The sequence below is a fragment of the Bufo gargarizans genome, chromosome 4, assembly GCF_014858855.1.
Source record: "Bufo gargarizans isolate SCDJY-AF-19 chromosome 4, ASM1485885v1, whole genome shotgun sequence".
NCBI classification, from domain to species: Eukaryota; Metazoa; Chordata; class Amphibia; order Anura; family Bufonidae; genus Bufo; species Bufo gargarizans.
Window position 1 is genome coordinate 144,513,455 of NC_058083.1, and position 18,034 is coordinate 144,531,488.

At 43.0% G+C, this 18,034-nt stretch overlaps 1 protein-coding gene across 1 annotated transcript in view; it reads left to right on the forward strand.

Moving 5' to 3' along the window:
* MED12L (mediator complex subunit 12L) overlaps positions 1-18,034 on the forward strand; it is a 648,568-nt gene that overhangs the window by 623,111 nt on the left and 7,423 nt on the right. Inside the window, exon 44 of the mRNA XM_044291042.1 lies at positions 14,357-14,419. Within this exon, the coding sequence (XP_044146977.1) occupies positions 14,357-14,419 (63 nt within the window). The remainder of the gene's footprint in view (positions 1-14,356; positions 14,420-18,034) is intronic.

Genomic DNA, 18,034 nt, shown 5'->3' on the forward strand with positions numbered 1-18,034 from the left:
CACAGGTCTCGCATGGAGGCCCAGTCATTGGTGGTGAAGTGGTGCTGTTCTGTAGTGCGACTGACCCGTGCGTGCTGCAGCTGAAACTCCACTATGGCCTGCTGCTGCTCGCACAGTCTGTCCAGCATGTGCAAGGTGGAGTTCCACCTGGTGGGCACGTCGCATATGAGGCGGTGAGCGGGAAGGCCGAAGTTACGCTGTAGCGCAGACAGGCGAGCAGCAGCAGGATGTGAACGCCGGAAGCGCGAACAGACGGCCCGCACTTTATGCAGCAGCTCTGACATGTCGGGGTAGTTGTGAATGAACTTCTGCACCACCAAATTCAGCACATGCGCCAAGCAAGGGATGTGCGTCAAATTGGCTAGTCCCAGAGCTGCAACGAGATTTCGCCCATTATCACACACCACCAGGCCGGGCTTGAGGCTCACCGGCAGCAACCACTCGTCGGTCTGTTGTTCAATACCCCGCCACAACTCCTGTGCGGTGTGGGGCCTGTCCCCCAAACATATGAGTTTCAGAATGGCCTGCTGACGTTTACCCCGGGCTGTGCTGAAGTTGGTGGTGAAGGTGTGTGGCTGACTGGATGAGCAGGTGGAAGAAGAGGAGGAGGAAGCCGAGAAGGAGGAGGTGGCAACAGGAGGCAAAGAATGTTGCCCTGCGATCCTTGGCGGCGGAAGGACGTGCGCCAAACAGCTCTCCGCCTGGGGCCCAGCTGCCACTACATTTACCCAGTGTGCAGTTAGGGAGATATAGCGTCCCTGGCCGTGCTTACTGGTCCACGTATCTGTGGTTAGGTGGACCTTGCTACAGATGGCGTTGCGCAGTGCACACTTGATTTTATCGGATACTTGGTTGTGCAGGGAAGGCACGGCTCTCTTGGAGAAGTAGTGCCGGCTGGGAACAACATACTGTGGGACAGCAAGCGACATGAGCTGTTTGAAGCTGTCTGTGTCCACCAGCCTAAATGACAGCATTTCATAGGCCAGTAGTTTAGAAATGCTGGCATTCAGGGCCAGGGATCGAGGGTGGCTAGGTGGGAATTTACGCTTTCTATCAAATGTTTGTGAGATGGAGAGCTGAACGCTGGCGTGTGACATGGTTGAGACGCTTGGTGACGGAGGTGGTGGTGGTGGTGTTGGTGGTACATCCCCTGTTTGCTGGGCGGCAGGTGCCAACGTTCCTCCAGAGGCGGAGGAAGAGGCCGAGGCGGCAGCAGCAGAATAGGCCGAGGCGGCAGCAGCAGAAGAGGTAGCAGGGGGAGCCTGAGTGACTTCCTTGGTTTTAAGGTGTTTACTCCACTGCAGTTCATGCTTTGCATGCAGGTGCCTGGTCATGCAGGTTGTGCTCAGGTTCAGAACGTTAATGCCTCGCTTCAGGCTCTGATGGCACAGCGTGCAAACCACTCGGGTCTTGTCGTCAGCACATTGTTTGAAGAAGTGCCATGCCAGGGAACTCCTTGAAGCTGCCTTTGGGGTGCTCGGTCCCAGATGGCGGCGGTCAGTAGCAGGCGGAGTCTCTTGGCGGCGGGTGTTCTGCTTTTGCCCACTGCTCCCTCTTTTGCTACGCTGTTGGCTCGGTCTCACCACTGCCTCTTCCTCCGAACTGTGAAAGTCAGTGGCACGACCTTCATTCCATGTGGGGTCTAGGACCTCATCGTCCCCTGCATCGTCTTCCACCCAGTCTTGATCCCTGACCTCCTGTTCAGTCTGCACACTGCAGAAAGACGCAGCAGTTGGCACCTGTGTTTTGTCATCATCAGAGACATGCTGAGGTGGTATTCCCATGTCCTCATCATCAGGAAACATAAGTGGTTGTGCGTCAGTGCATTCTATGTCTTTCACCGCTGGGGAAGGGCTAGGTGGATGCCCTTGGGAAACCCTGCCAGCGGAGTCTTCAAACAGCATAAGAGACTGCTGCATAACTTGAGGCTGAGACAGTTTCCCTGGTATGCATGGGGGTGATGTGACAGACTGATGGGGTTGGTTTTCAGGCGCCATCTGTGCGCTTTCTGCAGAAGACTGGGTGGGAGATAATGTGAACGTGCTGGATCCACTGTCGGCCACCCAATTGACTAATGCCTGTACCTGCTCAGGCCTTACCATCCTTAGAACGGCATTGGGCCCCACCATATATCGCTGTAAATTCTGGCGGCTACTGGGACCTGAGGTAGTTGGTACACTAGGACGTGTGGATGTGGCAGAACGGCCACGTCCTCTCCCAGCACCAGAGGGTCCACTAACACCACCACGACCATGTCCACGTCCGCGTCCCTTACTAGATGTTTTTCTCATTGTTATGGTTCACCACAACAACAAATATATTATTTGGCCCAATGTATTGTATTCAAATTCAGCGGGATATAAATTTGAGGCCTAGTATTTAGGCGCTGGGTGACCGGTATGGATTTAGTGACAGAATTAGACTTGGAAATGCACAGAAGCGTGTGTGTGTGAAGTTATTCTGAATGACCCAATGTGCACCTTGAATATTATATACCCTTTTAGGGATAGATTTCAAATAGCTCTGATATAGCAGAAACCACTAAATTATGAAATTGTTAAATTGGGAATTGTATTTAAACCCAGAACAAAAAATGTGCTTTGACGGACACTAAATAACTTTCCCAGCCACAACAGGACAGCGTTAACGAGAGATTTAGCAGGATATAAATTTGAGGCCTAGTATTTAGGCGCTGGGTGACAGGTATGGGTTTAGTGACAGAATTAGACTTGGAAATACACAGTAGCGGGTGTGTGTGAAGTTATTCTGAATGACCCAATGTGCACCTTGAATATTATATACCCTTTTAGGGATAGATTTCAAATAGCTCTGATATAGCAGAAACCACTAAATTATGAAATTGTTAAATTGGGAATTGTATTTAAACCCAGAACAAAAAATGTGCTTTGACGGACACTAAATAACTTTCCCAGCCACAACAGGACAGCGTTAACGAGAGATTTAGCAGGATATAAATTTGAGGCCTAGTATTTAGGCGCTGGGTGACAGGTATGGGTTTAGTGACAGAATTAGACTTAGAAATACACAGTAGCGGGTGTGTGTGAAGTTATTCTGAATGACCCAATGTGCACCTTGAATATTATATACCCTTTTAGGGATAGATTTCAAATAGCTCTGATATAGCAGAAACCACTAAATTATGAAATTGCTAAATTGGGAATTGTATTTCAACCCAGAACAAAAAATGTGCTTTGACGGACACTAAATAACTTTCCCAGCCACAACAGGACAGCGGTAACGAGAGATTTAGCAGGATATAAATTTGAGGCCTAGTATTTAGGCGCTGGGTGACAGGTATGGGTTTAGTGACAGAATTAGACTTGGAAATACACAGTAGCGGGTGTGTGTGAAGTTATTCTGAATGACCCAATGTGCACCTTGAATATTATATACCCTTTTAGGGATAGATTTCAAATAGCTCTGATATAGCAGAAACCACTAAATTATGAAATTGCTAAATTGGGAATTGTATTTCAACCCAGAACAAAAAATGTGCTTTGACGGACACTAAATAACTTTCCCAGCCACAACAGGACAGCGGTAACGAGAGATTTAGCAGGATATAAATTTGAGGCCTAGTATTTAGGCGCTGGGTGACAGGTATGGGTTTAGTGACAGAATTAGACTTGGAAATACACAGTAGCGGGTGTGTGTGAAGTTATTCTGAATGACCCAATGTGCACCTTGAATATTATATACCCTTTTAGGGATAGATTTCAAATAGCTCTGATATAGCAGAAACCACTAAATTATGAAATTGTTAAATTGGGAATTGTATTTAAACCCAGAACAAAAAATGTGCTTTGACGGACACTAAATAACTTTCCCAGCCACAACAGGACAGCGGTAACGAGAGATTTAGCGGGATATAAATTTGAGGCCTAGTATTTAGGCGCTGGGTGACCGGTATGGATTTAGTGACAGAATTAGACTGGGATATGGCCAAAAAATAACCACACTATTGCTGGTTAAATGCACTTGGTGACGGGCGCAGCTTGCCCCTGATTTAGTATATGGCCAAAAAATGAACAGACTATTGCTGGTTAAATGCACTTGGTGTCACAGCTTGACGCACCACACTACTGAGGGTTAAATGCACTTGGTGACGGGCGCAGCTTGCCCCTGATGTAGTATATGGCCAAAAAATGAACAGACTATTGCTGGTTAAATGCACTTGGTGTGACAGCTTCACCCTGATGTAGGCTTTAGCCAAAAAACAACCACACCATTGAGGGTTAAATGCACTTGGTGACAGGCGCAGCTTGCCCCTGATTTAGTATATGGCCAAAAAAATGAACAGACTATTGCTGGTTAAATGCACTTGGTGTGACAGCTTCACCCTGATGTAGGCTTTAGCCAAAAAACAACCACACCATTGAGGGTTAAATGCACTTGGTCGCAGCTTGGATGCACTTGGTCGCAGCACCGCACAAGACACAAAATGGCCGCCGATCACCCCAGAAAAAAGTGACTGACAAACGGTCTGGGCAGCCTAAAAACAGTGAGTGAGCATTTGAATTTCAGCAGCTCAATGATGCACAGCTGCAGATCGATCGATTAATCAAGTGAAGTCCTTTGGAGGAGTTAATCTGCCTAATCTCGCCCTACTGTCGCATCCGCAACCTCTCCCTACGCTAATCAGAGCAGAGTGACGGGCGGCGCTATGTGACTCCAGCTTAAATAGAGGCTGGGTCACATGGTGCTCTGGCCAATCACAGCCATGCCAATAGTAGGCATGGCTGTGACGGCCTCTTGGGGCAAGTAGTATGACGCTTGTTGATTGGCTGCTTTGCAGCCTTTCAAAAAGCGCCAAGAAAGCGTCACAAAAGCGCCAAGAAAGCGACGAACACCGAACCCGAACCCGGACTTTTACGAAAATGTCCGGGTTCGGGTCCGTGTCACGGACACCCCAAAATTCGGTACGAACCCGAACTATACAGTTCGAGTTCGCTCATCCCTAGACTTGATTAATCGATCGATCTGCAGCTGTGGATCATTGAGCTGCTGATACTCAATTGCTCACTGTTTTTAGGCTGCCCAGACCGTTTGTCAGTCACATTTTTCTGGGGTGATCGGCGGCCATTTTGTGTCTTGTGGTGCGCCAGCACAAGCTGCGACCAAGTGCATTTAACCCTCAATGGTGTGGTTGTTTTTTGGCTAAAGCCTACATCAGGGTGAAGCTGTCACACCAAGTGCATTTAACCAGCAATAGTCTGTTTATTTTTTGGCCATATACTACATCAGGGGCAAGCTGCGCCTGTCACCAAGTGCATTTAACCCTCAATGGTGTGGTTGTTTTTTGGCTAAAGCCTACATCAGGGTGAATCTGTCACACCAAGTGCATTTAACCAGCAATAGTCTGTTCATTTTTTGGCCATATACTACATCAGGGGCAAGCTGCGCCCGTCACCAAGTGCATTTAACCCTCAGTAGTGTGGTTGGTCAAGCTGTGACACCAAGTGCATTTAACCAGCAATAGTCTGTTCATTTTTTGGCCATATACTACATCAGGGGCAAGCTGCGCCCGTCACCAAGTGCATTTAACCAGCAATAGTCTGTTCATTTTTTGGCCATATACTACATCAGGGGCAAGCTGCGCCCGTCACCAAGTGCATTTAACCCTCAGTAGTGTGGTTGGTCAAGCTGTGACACCAAGTGCATTTAACCAGCAATAGTCTGTTCATTTTTTGAGAATGGACTGTTCCAGTGGTGGGTGACGGGAAGCCAGATTCTCTGCTATGGGACCTCTCTCCAATTGATTTTGGTTAATTTTTATTTATTTAATTTTTATTTTAATTCATTTCCCTATCCACATTTGTTTGCAGGGGATTTACCTACATGTTGCTGCCTTTTGCAGCCCTCTAGCCCTTTCCTGGGCTGTTTTACAGCCGTTTTAGTGCCGAAAAGTTCGGGTCCCCATTGACTTCAATGGGGTTCGGGTTCGGGACGAAGTTCGGATCGGGTTCGGATCCCGAACCCGAACATTTCCGGGAAGTTCGGCCGAACTTCTCGAACCCGAGCATCCAGGTGTTCGCTCAACTCTAGAGATGAGCGAATCGAAGTTGACGAAGTGGAATTCGATCCGAATTTCAGGAAAAATTTGATTCGCACCGAATTCGAATTTCCACACACTTCCTGGTAACAATTCAAATTTTTTCCTAATATGGCTGCTGCACATGTAAGGACATGGAGGAAAGAACTCTGTGATGTCACAGCCCTATAAATAGCCTCAGCCATTATGGATGTAGCCATTTTCCAGTGTACTTAGTGCAGGGAGAGATGTTAGCAGGCACTAGGGAAAGTACTAGGAAAGACTTGAAAACTTTCATTTTGCTGAAAAAAAGTTCAGGGAAAGATCATTAGAAGTGTAGTAAAAAGGATAGGGTGAAAGAATTCCACAGTATTGAAGCAGAACAGGATCCAATAGGAGAGTGTACAGCTTGGCTAATAGAAACAATCCTATTACACCTTGCTGCACTGACTGGGGATCCAAATTATACTGCTGCTTTCAGGTTTGCAATAGATGATACCTCTGTAATACCAGCAAACTGTTCTTTTTAATGGGGTGCAAGTGTTGTGTGATACAGCCATTAACAGGGTGTATTACTAGGAAATATTTATAGGTCTTATTAGCCCTCTGCGGTGCAGTTCTATGTTCTATAGCCTTTTTTGGCATGTATTAGTGGGGGGAAAAAGGGCTTACAAAAACAAAATACGGTCGTGTGCATGAGGCCTAGTGGCAAAAAAAGTATTATTTTCCGTTCAGCTGTGCAATTATATGTTCTAAAGCCTTTTTTGACGTGTATTAGTGGGAAAAAAGGTCTTATTAGCCGTTGTGTAGTGAAGTGAGAAAATAACAGCCTTTTTGTAGTGTATTAGTGGCTTTAAAAAAAAAGTATTATTTACCGCTCCCCTGTGCAGTTACAGTATATGTTCTAAAGCCTTTTTTGTTGTGTATTAGTGGCAAAAAAAAACTTTGTCACCTTGCCAGTCTGTGGCCGTCTCATGCTGCTGCTACTGACACCGCCACACTATGTCCTCTTGCCACTCTGTGGTCTCCTCATTCTGCTGCCACCTCAACACTATGTCACCTTGCCAGTCTGTGGCCTTCTCATGCTGCTGCTAACTAGTATTGATCGTGAATATTCTAATCACCAATTTTTATCGTGATTATTGGCACTTAGAGAATTTGCGAATATCTAGAATATAGCGCTATAAGTTCGTAATCGCGAATATTTTAGCTTTTTTTCATCAGTACCCATAATCCCTTACTGCTTCTTGCTTGTGGGCCAATGAGAAGGCTGCAATATCTTTGACTTTAGGAGTAGTGTTGATCGCAAATTTTCTTTTTATTGCAAATTTTACGATTGCCGATTTTCACAAACAAGAAAATAATGACTGGAGATCACAAATTCTCGAATTTGCGAATATATGACGAATATTCTCCCAAATATTCGCAAAATATCGCAAATTCGAATATTGCCCCTGCCGCTCATCACTGCTGCTAACTCAACACTCTGCCTCATGCTGCTGCTGCTGTCACCTCCACACTATGTCACCTTGCCACTCTGTGGCCTCCTCATGCTGCTGCTAAATCCACACTATGTCACTGTGCCACTCTGTGGCCTCTTAATACTGCTGCCACCTCTACACTATGTCACCTTGCCACTCTCTGGCCTCCTCATGCTGCTGCCACCTCAACACTATGGGCCATTGGGTCACTCTGTGGACTTCTCAAGCTGTTCTCCCACCCTCCCTACTCCATGACTGGGCCATGGCGGATGCTCAACAGACAGGATTTGTTTTTTGGGAGGTTATTGTTCTGAGGGATCAGAGGAAGGGCAAAATAATCAGTGACGTCAACACAAACTTACTGCTGACACCCCCTCCACTCTGTCCGGAGAGCTCTACTTGCATAAGCGTTTAATAGAACAGGCTCTGTGGACATCTATGTGGAATCAGCTGACGATGGTGTAAAAGGAGTGCACTCTTTTACGCTACAGTAGGATCTTGGGCCTCTGCACGGTTCTTTATTCCTGGCACGAACATCGACCTGTAAGGCTGAGTTCATACTTGAGTTATTTAGTCAATTTTGGCCCCGTAACTGCCCAAATAACTGAAGTGTGCAGTGAACCTAAGAGCGACACCTGTCATCTACATGTCATACTGACTCACAGTATTGTTTCACTACCACAGAAGACTCTATGCGTATTACTGCTAGGCACAGTGTTCTACACCACTATACAGGCTTTCTGCAGCCAGGAAATAGCCGTTTTTTAACTCTATTCGCCGCAAATAAATTTGGATTGAATCAAATCTTTTCGGAAAATTCGGTGAACCGGCCGAATTGAATTCTTTAGCAATTCACTAATCTCTAGTTATTATGCAAAGTCTCTCATAGGAGCCAATACAATCTAATACTGTATGGAGCGCTCGGTCCATACAGTATTCAAACAAAGTATTATGCAAATCGACTTTGGATATTTCATCGGAAGTCGATTCACTCATCCCTAGTGACTTTTGTGTTATCGATATATAAGAGATATTTATCATTGTACATACCAAGAAGTGACACCTACTATTGGGTTTAGTGGCTAAAACTAAAACTGATTTTATTTTCTTTAAATACCGCATAGATATTGATATGAAAAATAAAAAACAACATCGTCAAAAATGAGTTTAAAACATGTATAACATAAAAACATTTTTTGAATTTACTTTTTTTTTTTTTAGAAAGACCACTGATTCAATTATACCACATATAAACAATTTTTACAAGCATCCCTCAATGGAAAAAAAAAATAGAATTAAAAATACCCACTAACACCCAACCACACACACACACACACACACACACACACACACACTCTCTCTCTCACTATATGGAAGAGGAAATTTCCAAATCATGGAATAGAGATTTCCAAGTCATTACATTAGCAGATTTCTTTATAATCCTGTTCCTTGATATAGTCTTCCTGACTACAAATAACAAAAACATAATAGCTTTTTTTCTTTTTCGCATCTTTTACCACTCTTTTACCACTCGGCCAAGAATTTACAGCACATGGTCCAATTACAGTCTAACATATAAACTCTTTTCTATTATTTCATATCGTTAGACATGTAAAAATAAACCCCAAAACACATTGCCCTACTTCTTCTGAGTACGGCGATACCACATGTGTGACACTTTTTTGCAGCCTAGGTGCGCAAAGGGGCCCAAATTCCAATGAGTACTTTTAGGATTTCACAGGGCATTTTTGCGCATTTGGATTCCAAACTACTTCTCACGCCTTTAGGGCCCCTAAAATTCCAGGGCAGTATAAATACCCCACAAGTTACCCCATTTTAGAAAGAAGACACCCCAAGGTATTCCGTGAGGGGTGTGGTGAGTTCATGTAAAATAAAAAAAATTGTCACAAGTTAGTGGAATATGAGACTTTGTAAGGAAAAAAATAAATCTATTTCCGCTAACTTGTGCAAAAAAAAAAATCTTCTATGAAATCGCTATGCCCCTCACGGAATACCAGAATATGCCCCTCACCTAGGCTGCAAAAAAGTGTCACACATGTGGTATCGCCGTACTCAGAAGAGGTAGGGCAATGTGTTTTGGGGTGTATTTTTACATATACCCATACTGTGTGTGAGAAATATCTCTGTAAATGACAACTTAAAAAAAAAAAATTATACAAAGTTGTCAATTTACAGAGACATTTCTCTCACCCAGCATTGGTATATGTAAAAATACACCCCAAAACACATTGCCCTACTTCTTCTGAGTACCGCGATACCACATGTTTGACACTTTTTTGCAGCCTAGGTAAAGGGTCCGAAAGTCCAACGAGTACCTTTAGGCTTTATAGGGTTGCTCACAATTTAGCCCCGCCAAAAATGCCAGAACAGTAAACACACCCCACAAATGCCCCTATTTCGGAAAGAAGACACTCCAAGGTATTCACTGAGGGGCATAGTGAGTCAGTGGGAGATTATCTATGTTTTTTTGCCAGAAGTTAGCAGAAATGGAAACTTTATTTTTTATTTTTTCCTCAGAAAGTGTAATTTTCCTCTAACTTGTGAAAAAAAAATTAAATCATACATAAACTCACCATGCTTCTGCGTGAATACTTTGGGGTGTCTTTTTTCTAAAATGGGGTCATTTGGGGGGGTATTTATACTATCCTGGCATTCTAGCACCTCAAGAAACATGACAGGTGCTCAGAAAGTCAGAGCTGCTTCAAAATGCGGAACTTCACATTTTTGTACCATAGTTTGTAAACGCTATAACTTTTGCGCAAACCAATAAATATACACTTATTGGATTTTTTTTTTATCAAAGACATGTAGCACAATAAATTATGACACAAACTTGTATAGAAATGTAATTATATTTGAACAATTTAACCAGAGAAATTTAATTGATTAATATCACAAATTTTGATTAATATCACAAACAACGAAAAATCTCAGCAGCAATCAAATACCACCAAAAGGAAGCTGTTTTTGTGAGAAGAAAAGGAGGTAAAATTCATTTGGGTGCCAAGTTGCATGACCGAGCAATAAACCGTTAAAGTTGTGAAGGGCCGATTTGTAAAAAAGGGCCTGGTCATTAGGGGGGTATAAACCTGTAGTCCTTAAGTGGTTAAAAATGTTTTTACCGCATTCGGGAGGTAAACCTTCTTTTCCAGGGCAGAGATCGTTCTGTTCCATGAGGAAAGGAGAAAAAACTGGGATTACCCAAGTATGGCTCTGAGCCCATCTGACGGATGGAATCGTGGAGGTGAGAAAGTCCAGGATCATCATTATGTTCCTGAGGGTGGCTGTCCTTTGGGAGCAGAATCTGGAGACTTCCAGCATTATTTTCGCCTTCTTGTCTGCCGGTAAAAAGGACATCAGAAAATGAGAGTCGAGAAGAACCCCGAGAAAGATTTTCCTTCTTTCCGGGGACAGATCTGACTTCTTGAAGTTTATGATCCACCCTAGAGTGGTGAAGCAGTCTTGGACCCGGGAGAGATGGAGTTGAAGCATCTCTTTGGAGCTTGCCGCTACCAAAAAAATCATCAATTTTTTGGAGATGTAGGTATTTTATAACGTCGGACATGACTTTGGAAAATACTCTTGGAGCTGAGGCAAGCCCGAAAGGAAGCGCCTTGAATTGGAAATGGCACAATTTTCCTGTTCCGATCATAGTAGAGACTGCGATTCTTAGATATTTTTGATGGGGTGGATATATTGGGACATGATAGTAAGCATCTTGTAAATCTAATGTAGCCATCAGACAGTCTTGAGGAAGGAGGTTTATTGTTGATTTTATGGTTTCTATTTTGAATCTTTTGTAAACTATTGATCTGTTTATGGATATTAAGTTTATTATTAGTCGGAAGGACCCATTTGGCTTCGGCACTAGGAAGTCCGGAGAATAGAACCCCTTCCCGTATTGATCTTTTGGAACAGGAAAGAGTACTCCCTTTTCTATTAGGGAGGATACCTCTGACTCTAGACAAAGTTGTTTTCCCTTTGGGGAGAGTCTCTTGTTTATTGTAAATCGATCTGGGGAAGGGAGGCAAATTCGAGTTTTAGACCCTCCTTTAGAGAATTTAAAACCCACGGGGAGGTATAGATGTTTTCCCAGGCTGGAAAAAAAAAAACCTCAATCTGCCTCTACAGGACATCTGGCGTCATTGGGTGAAGCGAGAAGTACTCTCGGGGTTAAGTAGGAAACCCCTACCCCTACCTTTGGAAGGTTGCCATTTCCTGGAAACCTCTTTCTTTTTAGGGTCCGTTCTGGTCTTCCTTTGATTCTGAAATGATCTAGAGGGAACACCTTATTTTTATCAGATGCCTTTTCAAGGATATAATCTAATCCTGAACCAAACAGTCTGTCTCCCTCACAGGGGATGAAACACAGTCGACTCTTAGAGCCTGCGTCTCCCGGCCATGAGCGAAGCCAGACTGTCCTCCTAGCCGCATTGGAGAGTGCGGCAGACCTAGCTGAGAGTCTGACGAGGTCAGCAGAGGCATCTGCTAAAAAGTTAGATGCTTTCTTAAGCATGAGAAGGGACGCCAGAATTTCTTTTCATGGGGTACCTGGTGCAATGTGTTCCTCTAACTTATCTAGTCAGAACGAGAGGGTTCTGGCTGTACAGGTAGAGGAAGTGCTAGGACGTAACATTGCCGTATTTGTTTCCCAGGATTTTTTTAACATGCTCTCTGATTTCTTATCCATGGGATCCCTCAAAAGTCCCATGTCCTCAAACGGGAGGGAAGATTTTTTCGAAATACGGGCAACTGGAGCGTCCACCTTAGGTGTTTTGTCCCATAAATTTCTTTCTGATTCTTCAAAGGGATATTTCCTTTTGAAGGAATTGGGGACCGTGGTTCTTCTTTCAGGGTTTTTCCATTCTCTCGATTTTAAAGCTTTAATATTTTTATGGATCGGGAAGACCCTTCTAGGTTTTTCTCCCAGCCCCTGAAACATGTGATCCTGTATGGAGTGGACAGAATATGCATGGTCGCACGGATAGATTTTAATAGACCGTCAGTCTCTTCTGGAAGAAATAGGACTCTGCCAGAGCCGTCATCCGAAGAGGCTGATTCAGAGTCAGAAGCTAATTCTCCCTCATCAAATTCAAGGGGAACATCAGAGGTGTGGGATCTCTGTGAGGTAGATGGCCGTGGTGACTGAGAAGCCATTTTTAAATCAACAGCGGAATTAACTTCCTCCTTTATAATTGCTCTCATAGACTCCAGGAGAGATGGTGATTCCTCAGACACTATCTTTTCTGAGCACTTTTGACGTAAAGCTTTCTTGCTCTTTGAAGCGAAGAACTTTTTACAAATGGTGCATTTTCTGCGACCTACTTTGCTGGCTGGCTTGTGAGTCATGGTCTCAGTGCCCTAAAAGGGAGGCATAGGGTAATAATACCATGAGACACTATAATAAAACCAGGGCCACCACCTCCCCAAATGTGAACATAAGTACCCAATATAAAGGTGATTTTTCTAAAAACATCTGTGCACAAATAATAATAATAAAAAATTCTCCCTTGGGGGAGGAGGCTTACCGGGCAATGGGCAGAGGCAGGATCACCAGGCTTCCTGGCGGTATCTTCTCCTGAGGCAGGCATGCTTAACGCCAGGTGAGCGAGAGCTGGATGGCCGGCTGCGGTCACAAAACGCCGACATCTCAGCTCCTCACCTTTAACCCGGAAGTGACGTGCCCGAAATCTCACGAGATTCTCTTGCCCAAGGAGGCGATTTTCACATGCGCACAGGACTTGTGAAGCCCGGGGATGCCTGCCAGCAGGGCTTACTCCAGAGACGGGAAAGGACGGCGAACGCGACCTCGGGGGACCCGTCTCCTGCACCAGCCCTCCTAACACGTGGGGAATAGATCCAGGCTGGGCACAATAGATCTTCCTGGCACTGCAGGAGCACTCCTATGACCCGAGGAAAAGAAACAATGACTGGTGAGGTAAGGGGGAGGAGGCCTTTTTGAATTGTTGTTTCCTATCCTAGGGGCGGGGACACCCTCCTGTCAGTGCCGTTGTGGAGGTGCCGAGGAAAAATAAGGTGTTCTGTGTAATCTATGTACACTCACTCTAGTGAGCCTTAGCTTTACACTGTATTTTATTTAACAGTGCGCCTATTAGTTTATTGTATATACTGTACTTGGGACTAACCACTACTTTTTGTAAAAAAAAATCTTTCCAAACATACTGCAGAACCTTCGTTTTTATAGATTTTCCTAACATTCTTAAAAATCCACCTCAGTTTAATTTACAAAAAATAATTACTGCTATTTAACCCAAATCCATTTTGCAGACTCTCAAATGCCTTGAAGGTGTCCCAGCATGCTCCAATGATTTCTATGAGAGTTCTGGAAAGAGCAGAGCAAGTATGCATGCTGGGAGTTGTAGTTTCACAACAGCTAGCATGCCAGCTGCATATCCCTGATGTAGAAGATTTTTTTTAAAGCCTCCATCATAGATTATTTCAAAAATGCAGAACAGAACAGTGCAGCATGCATCTCTAATTTGTCTGGTAAAATGACATCATGGATGAAATCCAACTGGTCCCCTTTATAGTCAGACAGGTCTGTTGGGCACCACTGGTGGCTGTCACATGACAGATGTTTTTTTTTTCTCTCTCCTTAAAATCTGTTTTTCTGTTTCTCTGATGGAATAAAGCCTTGAAAATACTTCAATGTTTTCATATAAAATATATATGGCTGAATGAGTATAGTAAATAGACTAAAGTACTGTATATGGTTCATATAGGGTACAGCATAGGCTTTTATAGAGGAATACACAGACATTTTATGTATTATGTATTTCAGCTTCAAGAACAGCAAAGTCAGCAAGCCATGGGCCTTCAAGCAGTGCAACCGCAGCAGCCACTGGTATGTGTAAAAGTGTAACAAATAAATAAGTATGCACGTAAATAAATACATATAAGTATTCACAACACAGATACATAAAAAAGTAGAGCCCATTAGGCATAGTAAAATACCAGCAAAAACCTGCACTTGTTTCTGTGTGTAGACACCATACTAAATGGTGAATTAATATTTTCCACAATTTTTAGACTTTCCCATTGTTGAGATGTGGGAGTATATGCCGTTAAAAACTGTCTAAACAGTGTGTACTGTGCAGACAGATTTCCTCACTTTCTTGCTGTTGTAATGGCGTCATTTATCATTTCAATCCACCTTGACCAGATCAGCGCTGCAGTAGTCCTTCATAGGTGTAGATTTTTACTTTGTACTTTCTGTCTGGGACATACAGACTTCTCGTACGGCTTTCTCAAGGAAGTTTTCCTGGAGGGCCCATTTAGGTGTAGACAAGTGCCTAATGTATAGAAGGTAAAAATGCCCCCCCCCCCCCCTCAAGGTAAGACATTTTACTGACAAAAACGGATGAAATGAAACATTCCTTGCAGATAGAGAGATTTACAGTTTGGTAGCAGATAGACTGCATACCAATGTTATGTTTGTACAAGGCAAATGAATCTTCCCCTTGTGTGTAATTAGATAGACATGTGATATCTAATAACTTGATGTGAAATTTAGAGGGAACAGAAGATTAGTGAGAAGTTACAGTTTCCAGAACTCGTCTCCCTCTTGAGACCCTTTCCTCACCTTCATGAAATGTGCAATGTGGTCCATATTTCTGAAATGTTGTATACTGCAATTAGGTAAAAGAAAGTCAAATATTTGTATTGCATCGTTTTATGTTGGTTTGGTATGACATAAATAATGATCAGGCGTCACATTGACCTTTATGTTCGGGGTGTGATTTAAAGAAATACACTGCCAGCATAGCAGGAGTCAGAACTAAATGAGGTCCCTGACAGGGTAACATTTTTTTTTTTCAGTTTCATGCCCTGGTGCCTTCCCTCAAAATGTCTTCATTCCAAAGCTGTAAGAGCCAATCTTTCAGCTCTTTATGCGAGAAATATGTTAGCTTCTAATTTTATTGGGCAGCAGAAGATTTTGTTCAGGTTGCACCAGATACAAATATTAGGCACATTTGTTCTATATATTTCCTTAATGTGGTTTGTAAACATCCATGGACATGATGCAGAAACAACCCTTTTCCGATGTATGATGATGAAAAGTATGTTGATCGGGTTGGTCCTTACACAGTTTGATAACAGCACTGGCTGGACAGTATCAGAGTCTGTAGTGGTGCATTTGTCAGTTTATTCAGATTCCTAAAAGACGCTCCAGATGTGTTATTGTATGAAGAATATACATTCATATTTACTAAGAATTGTCAGGAAAGATCTCTAAATTTCAGCAATCATAATGCATCACAGCATTATTTTTTTTATTGAGTTATCTTTATTTTATATCTAAAACATAACAATTTAGATAACATGATGGTACACAAATACAATAAATATCCACAAATTTACTGAACTTATCCATCATGAATACTAAATTAATATTAAAAAAAAAATAATCCTATTTAATCCTACTCACCCACCCCACCACCCGCCCTCATTGTCTCGGAGCACATCCAAGGCGAACAGGACCTTATGGCCATGCTGACCAAGTTCTATCCCATCTAATTCTCTGACTCTTATTATGAATAACGAGTTTCTCGTATTTCTTCACTTTATCAACCAGTTGGTGCCATACAGATACAGCCAAAGGGTTATTCGAGCCCCAGTTCCTGGCAATTACAACCCTGGCCAGCATCAGCGACTTCATCCTAAGAATATTTTCTCGTCCCTGCCCATCAAGTAGGGGGCACCTAACACAGCAGTAGTTATATCTGCGTCATAATTAAGTGAGGAGCATCTACAAAGCTCAGAAAAGACATTGGTCCAGAAACCCTGAATCACAGGACATAACCAGATAAGATGTATAAAATCCGCTCGTTGAGCCTGGCATCTAGGACATCTATCTGAGACATTAATATAGAACCAGGAAAGAGAGAAGGGTGTATAATATAAATGGTGTGGAATCCTAAACTGAATTAACCTGTGATTCCCAGATATAGAGTTTTTCCGAATATTTCTATATATTGCATCCCATTTTAATGTTTTATTATTCCCTATTTCTTGAACCAATTTCACTTCACTTCTAAACTTATTCATTTTACCCATTTTCACTCTCAATTTACTATAAATTTGTGAAATAGACATACTATTCTGATATGAATTAAAACACCAATCCATAAAGTCATGTGATTTGATCGTGAAAACCTCTTTATATTTAGTGCACATAAGAGCGTGTTTAACCTGCAAATATTTATACTTATCTAACATATTAACATCTCTGTGCCCAAATATATTCACTAAAGTCCTGATGTCACCATTGTGTATCATTTGCTAAACCCTAATTATTCCCTTCCTTTCCCAAAATTCAATATTATCAATCTTATTAAGTTCACTGAAGTGCACATTATGCCATAACGGGTTAAAATCAATGCATGAGTGATTCCCAAAATTACTTTAAGTGAGTTCCAGACAAGCTGCATAGAGTGTGATATAAAACATTTTTTCCCCTTTCTCCCATATATCCAGTTTCTAGAATACTAAATATATCCCGCTGCAATCCTTTATAATCTCTGATAAGTTGGGGGTATATATTAAAGGGAGCAGAAAGATACCATTGTATTTGAGCAGCCAGGTAGTAGCCCCGCAAATAGGGGAGGGATAAACACCCGTTTTCTTCTGCTAACCATAAATAATTCTGTTTAATACGTACTCTTTTTCTGCCCCAGATTAGTTCATTAAGCAATCTCTCCAGAACTTTAAAATGCACATCTTCAATCCATATTGGGCAAGGAGACAGTTGGTATAACATTTGTGGGAGAAGCAATCCTATCTGCCTGACCCATCTTCAACTTTTGCTATACACGTACTTTATTTTTTATTTTGTCTATTAGTGGAATGATATTCAATTTAGTATAATCTCTCACCTAAGGGACCAATCCGAACCCCCAGATATTCCAGTGAGTCAGTTAACATTAGACATCTATGTCCGTAATCCCACGCATGTGCCGATGAATGCGATATCGGCGCATGCGCATTGAATGAGCACTGTCGCGCCGGGGCATCACAGTTTAGCATGCGCATGCGCGGGACTACGGACGGGAGGTTAGAACAGAGACTAAGGGCGGGCAGACGCGGCAGAGGGGGAGTGCCTTTGTATGAAAATTACCCAGGGGCCTGGGCACCGGCCATTGTAACGCCACCCCTGGGCACCTTCTCAGACTCGCTTGCATGCAGATTTTCTCCACAACGATGCTAGCAAGGAACAAACGATAAGCACCGTTTACATAGGGGGGATGCCGTGGACATAACACTGTTATTAGGTTAATAGGGTGAATCTGCGTTAAAGACTCCCTTTAAAGGGGCTATGCCATGACTAATGTATAAAATGAAAATCAGACATCATATAGGACATGACAATCTCATTCTAATAAAGCTAGAACCAGCCCTGTACCTCACATGGATCCAGAGATCTCCACATTCATTGTTCTGCTAGATTTATATCAAGCTG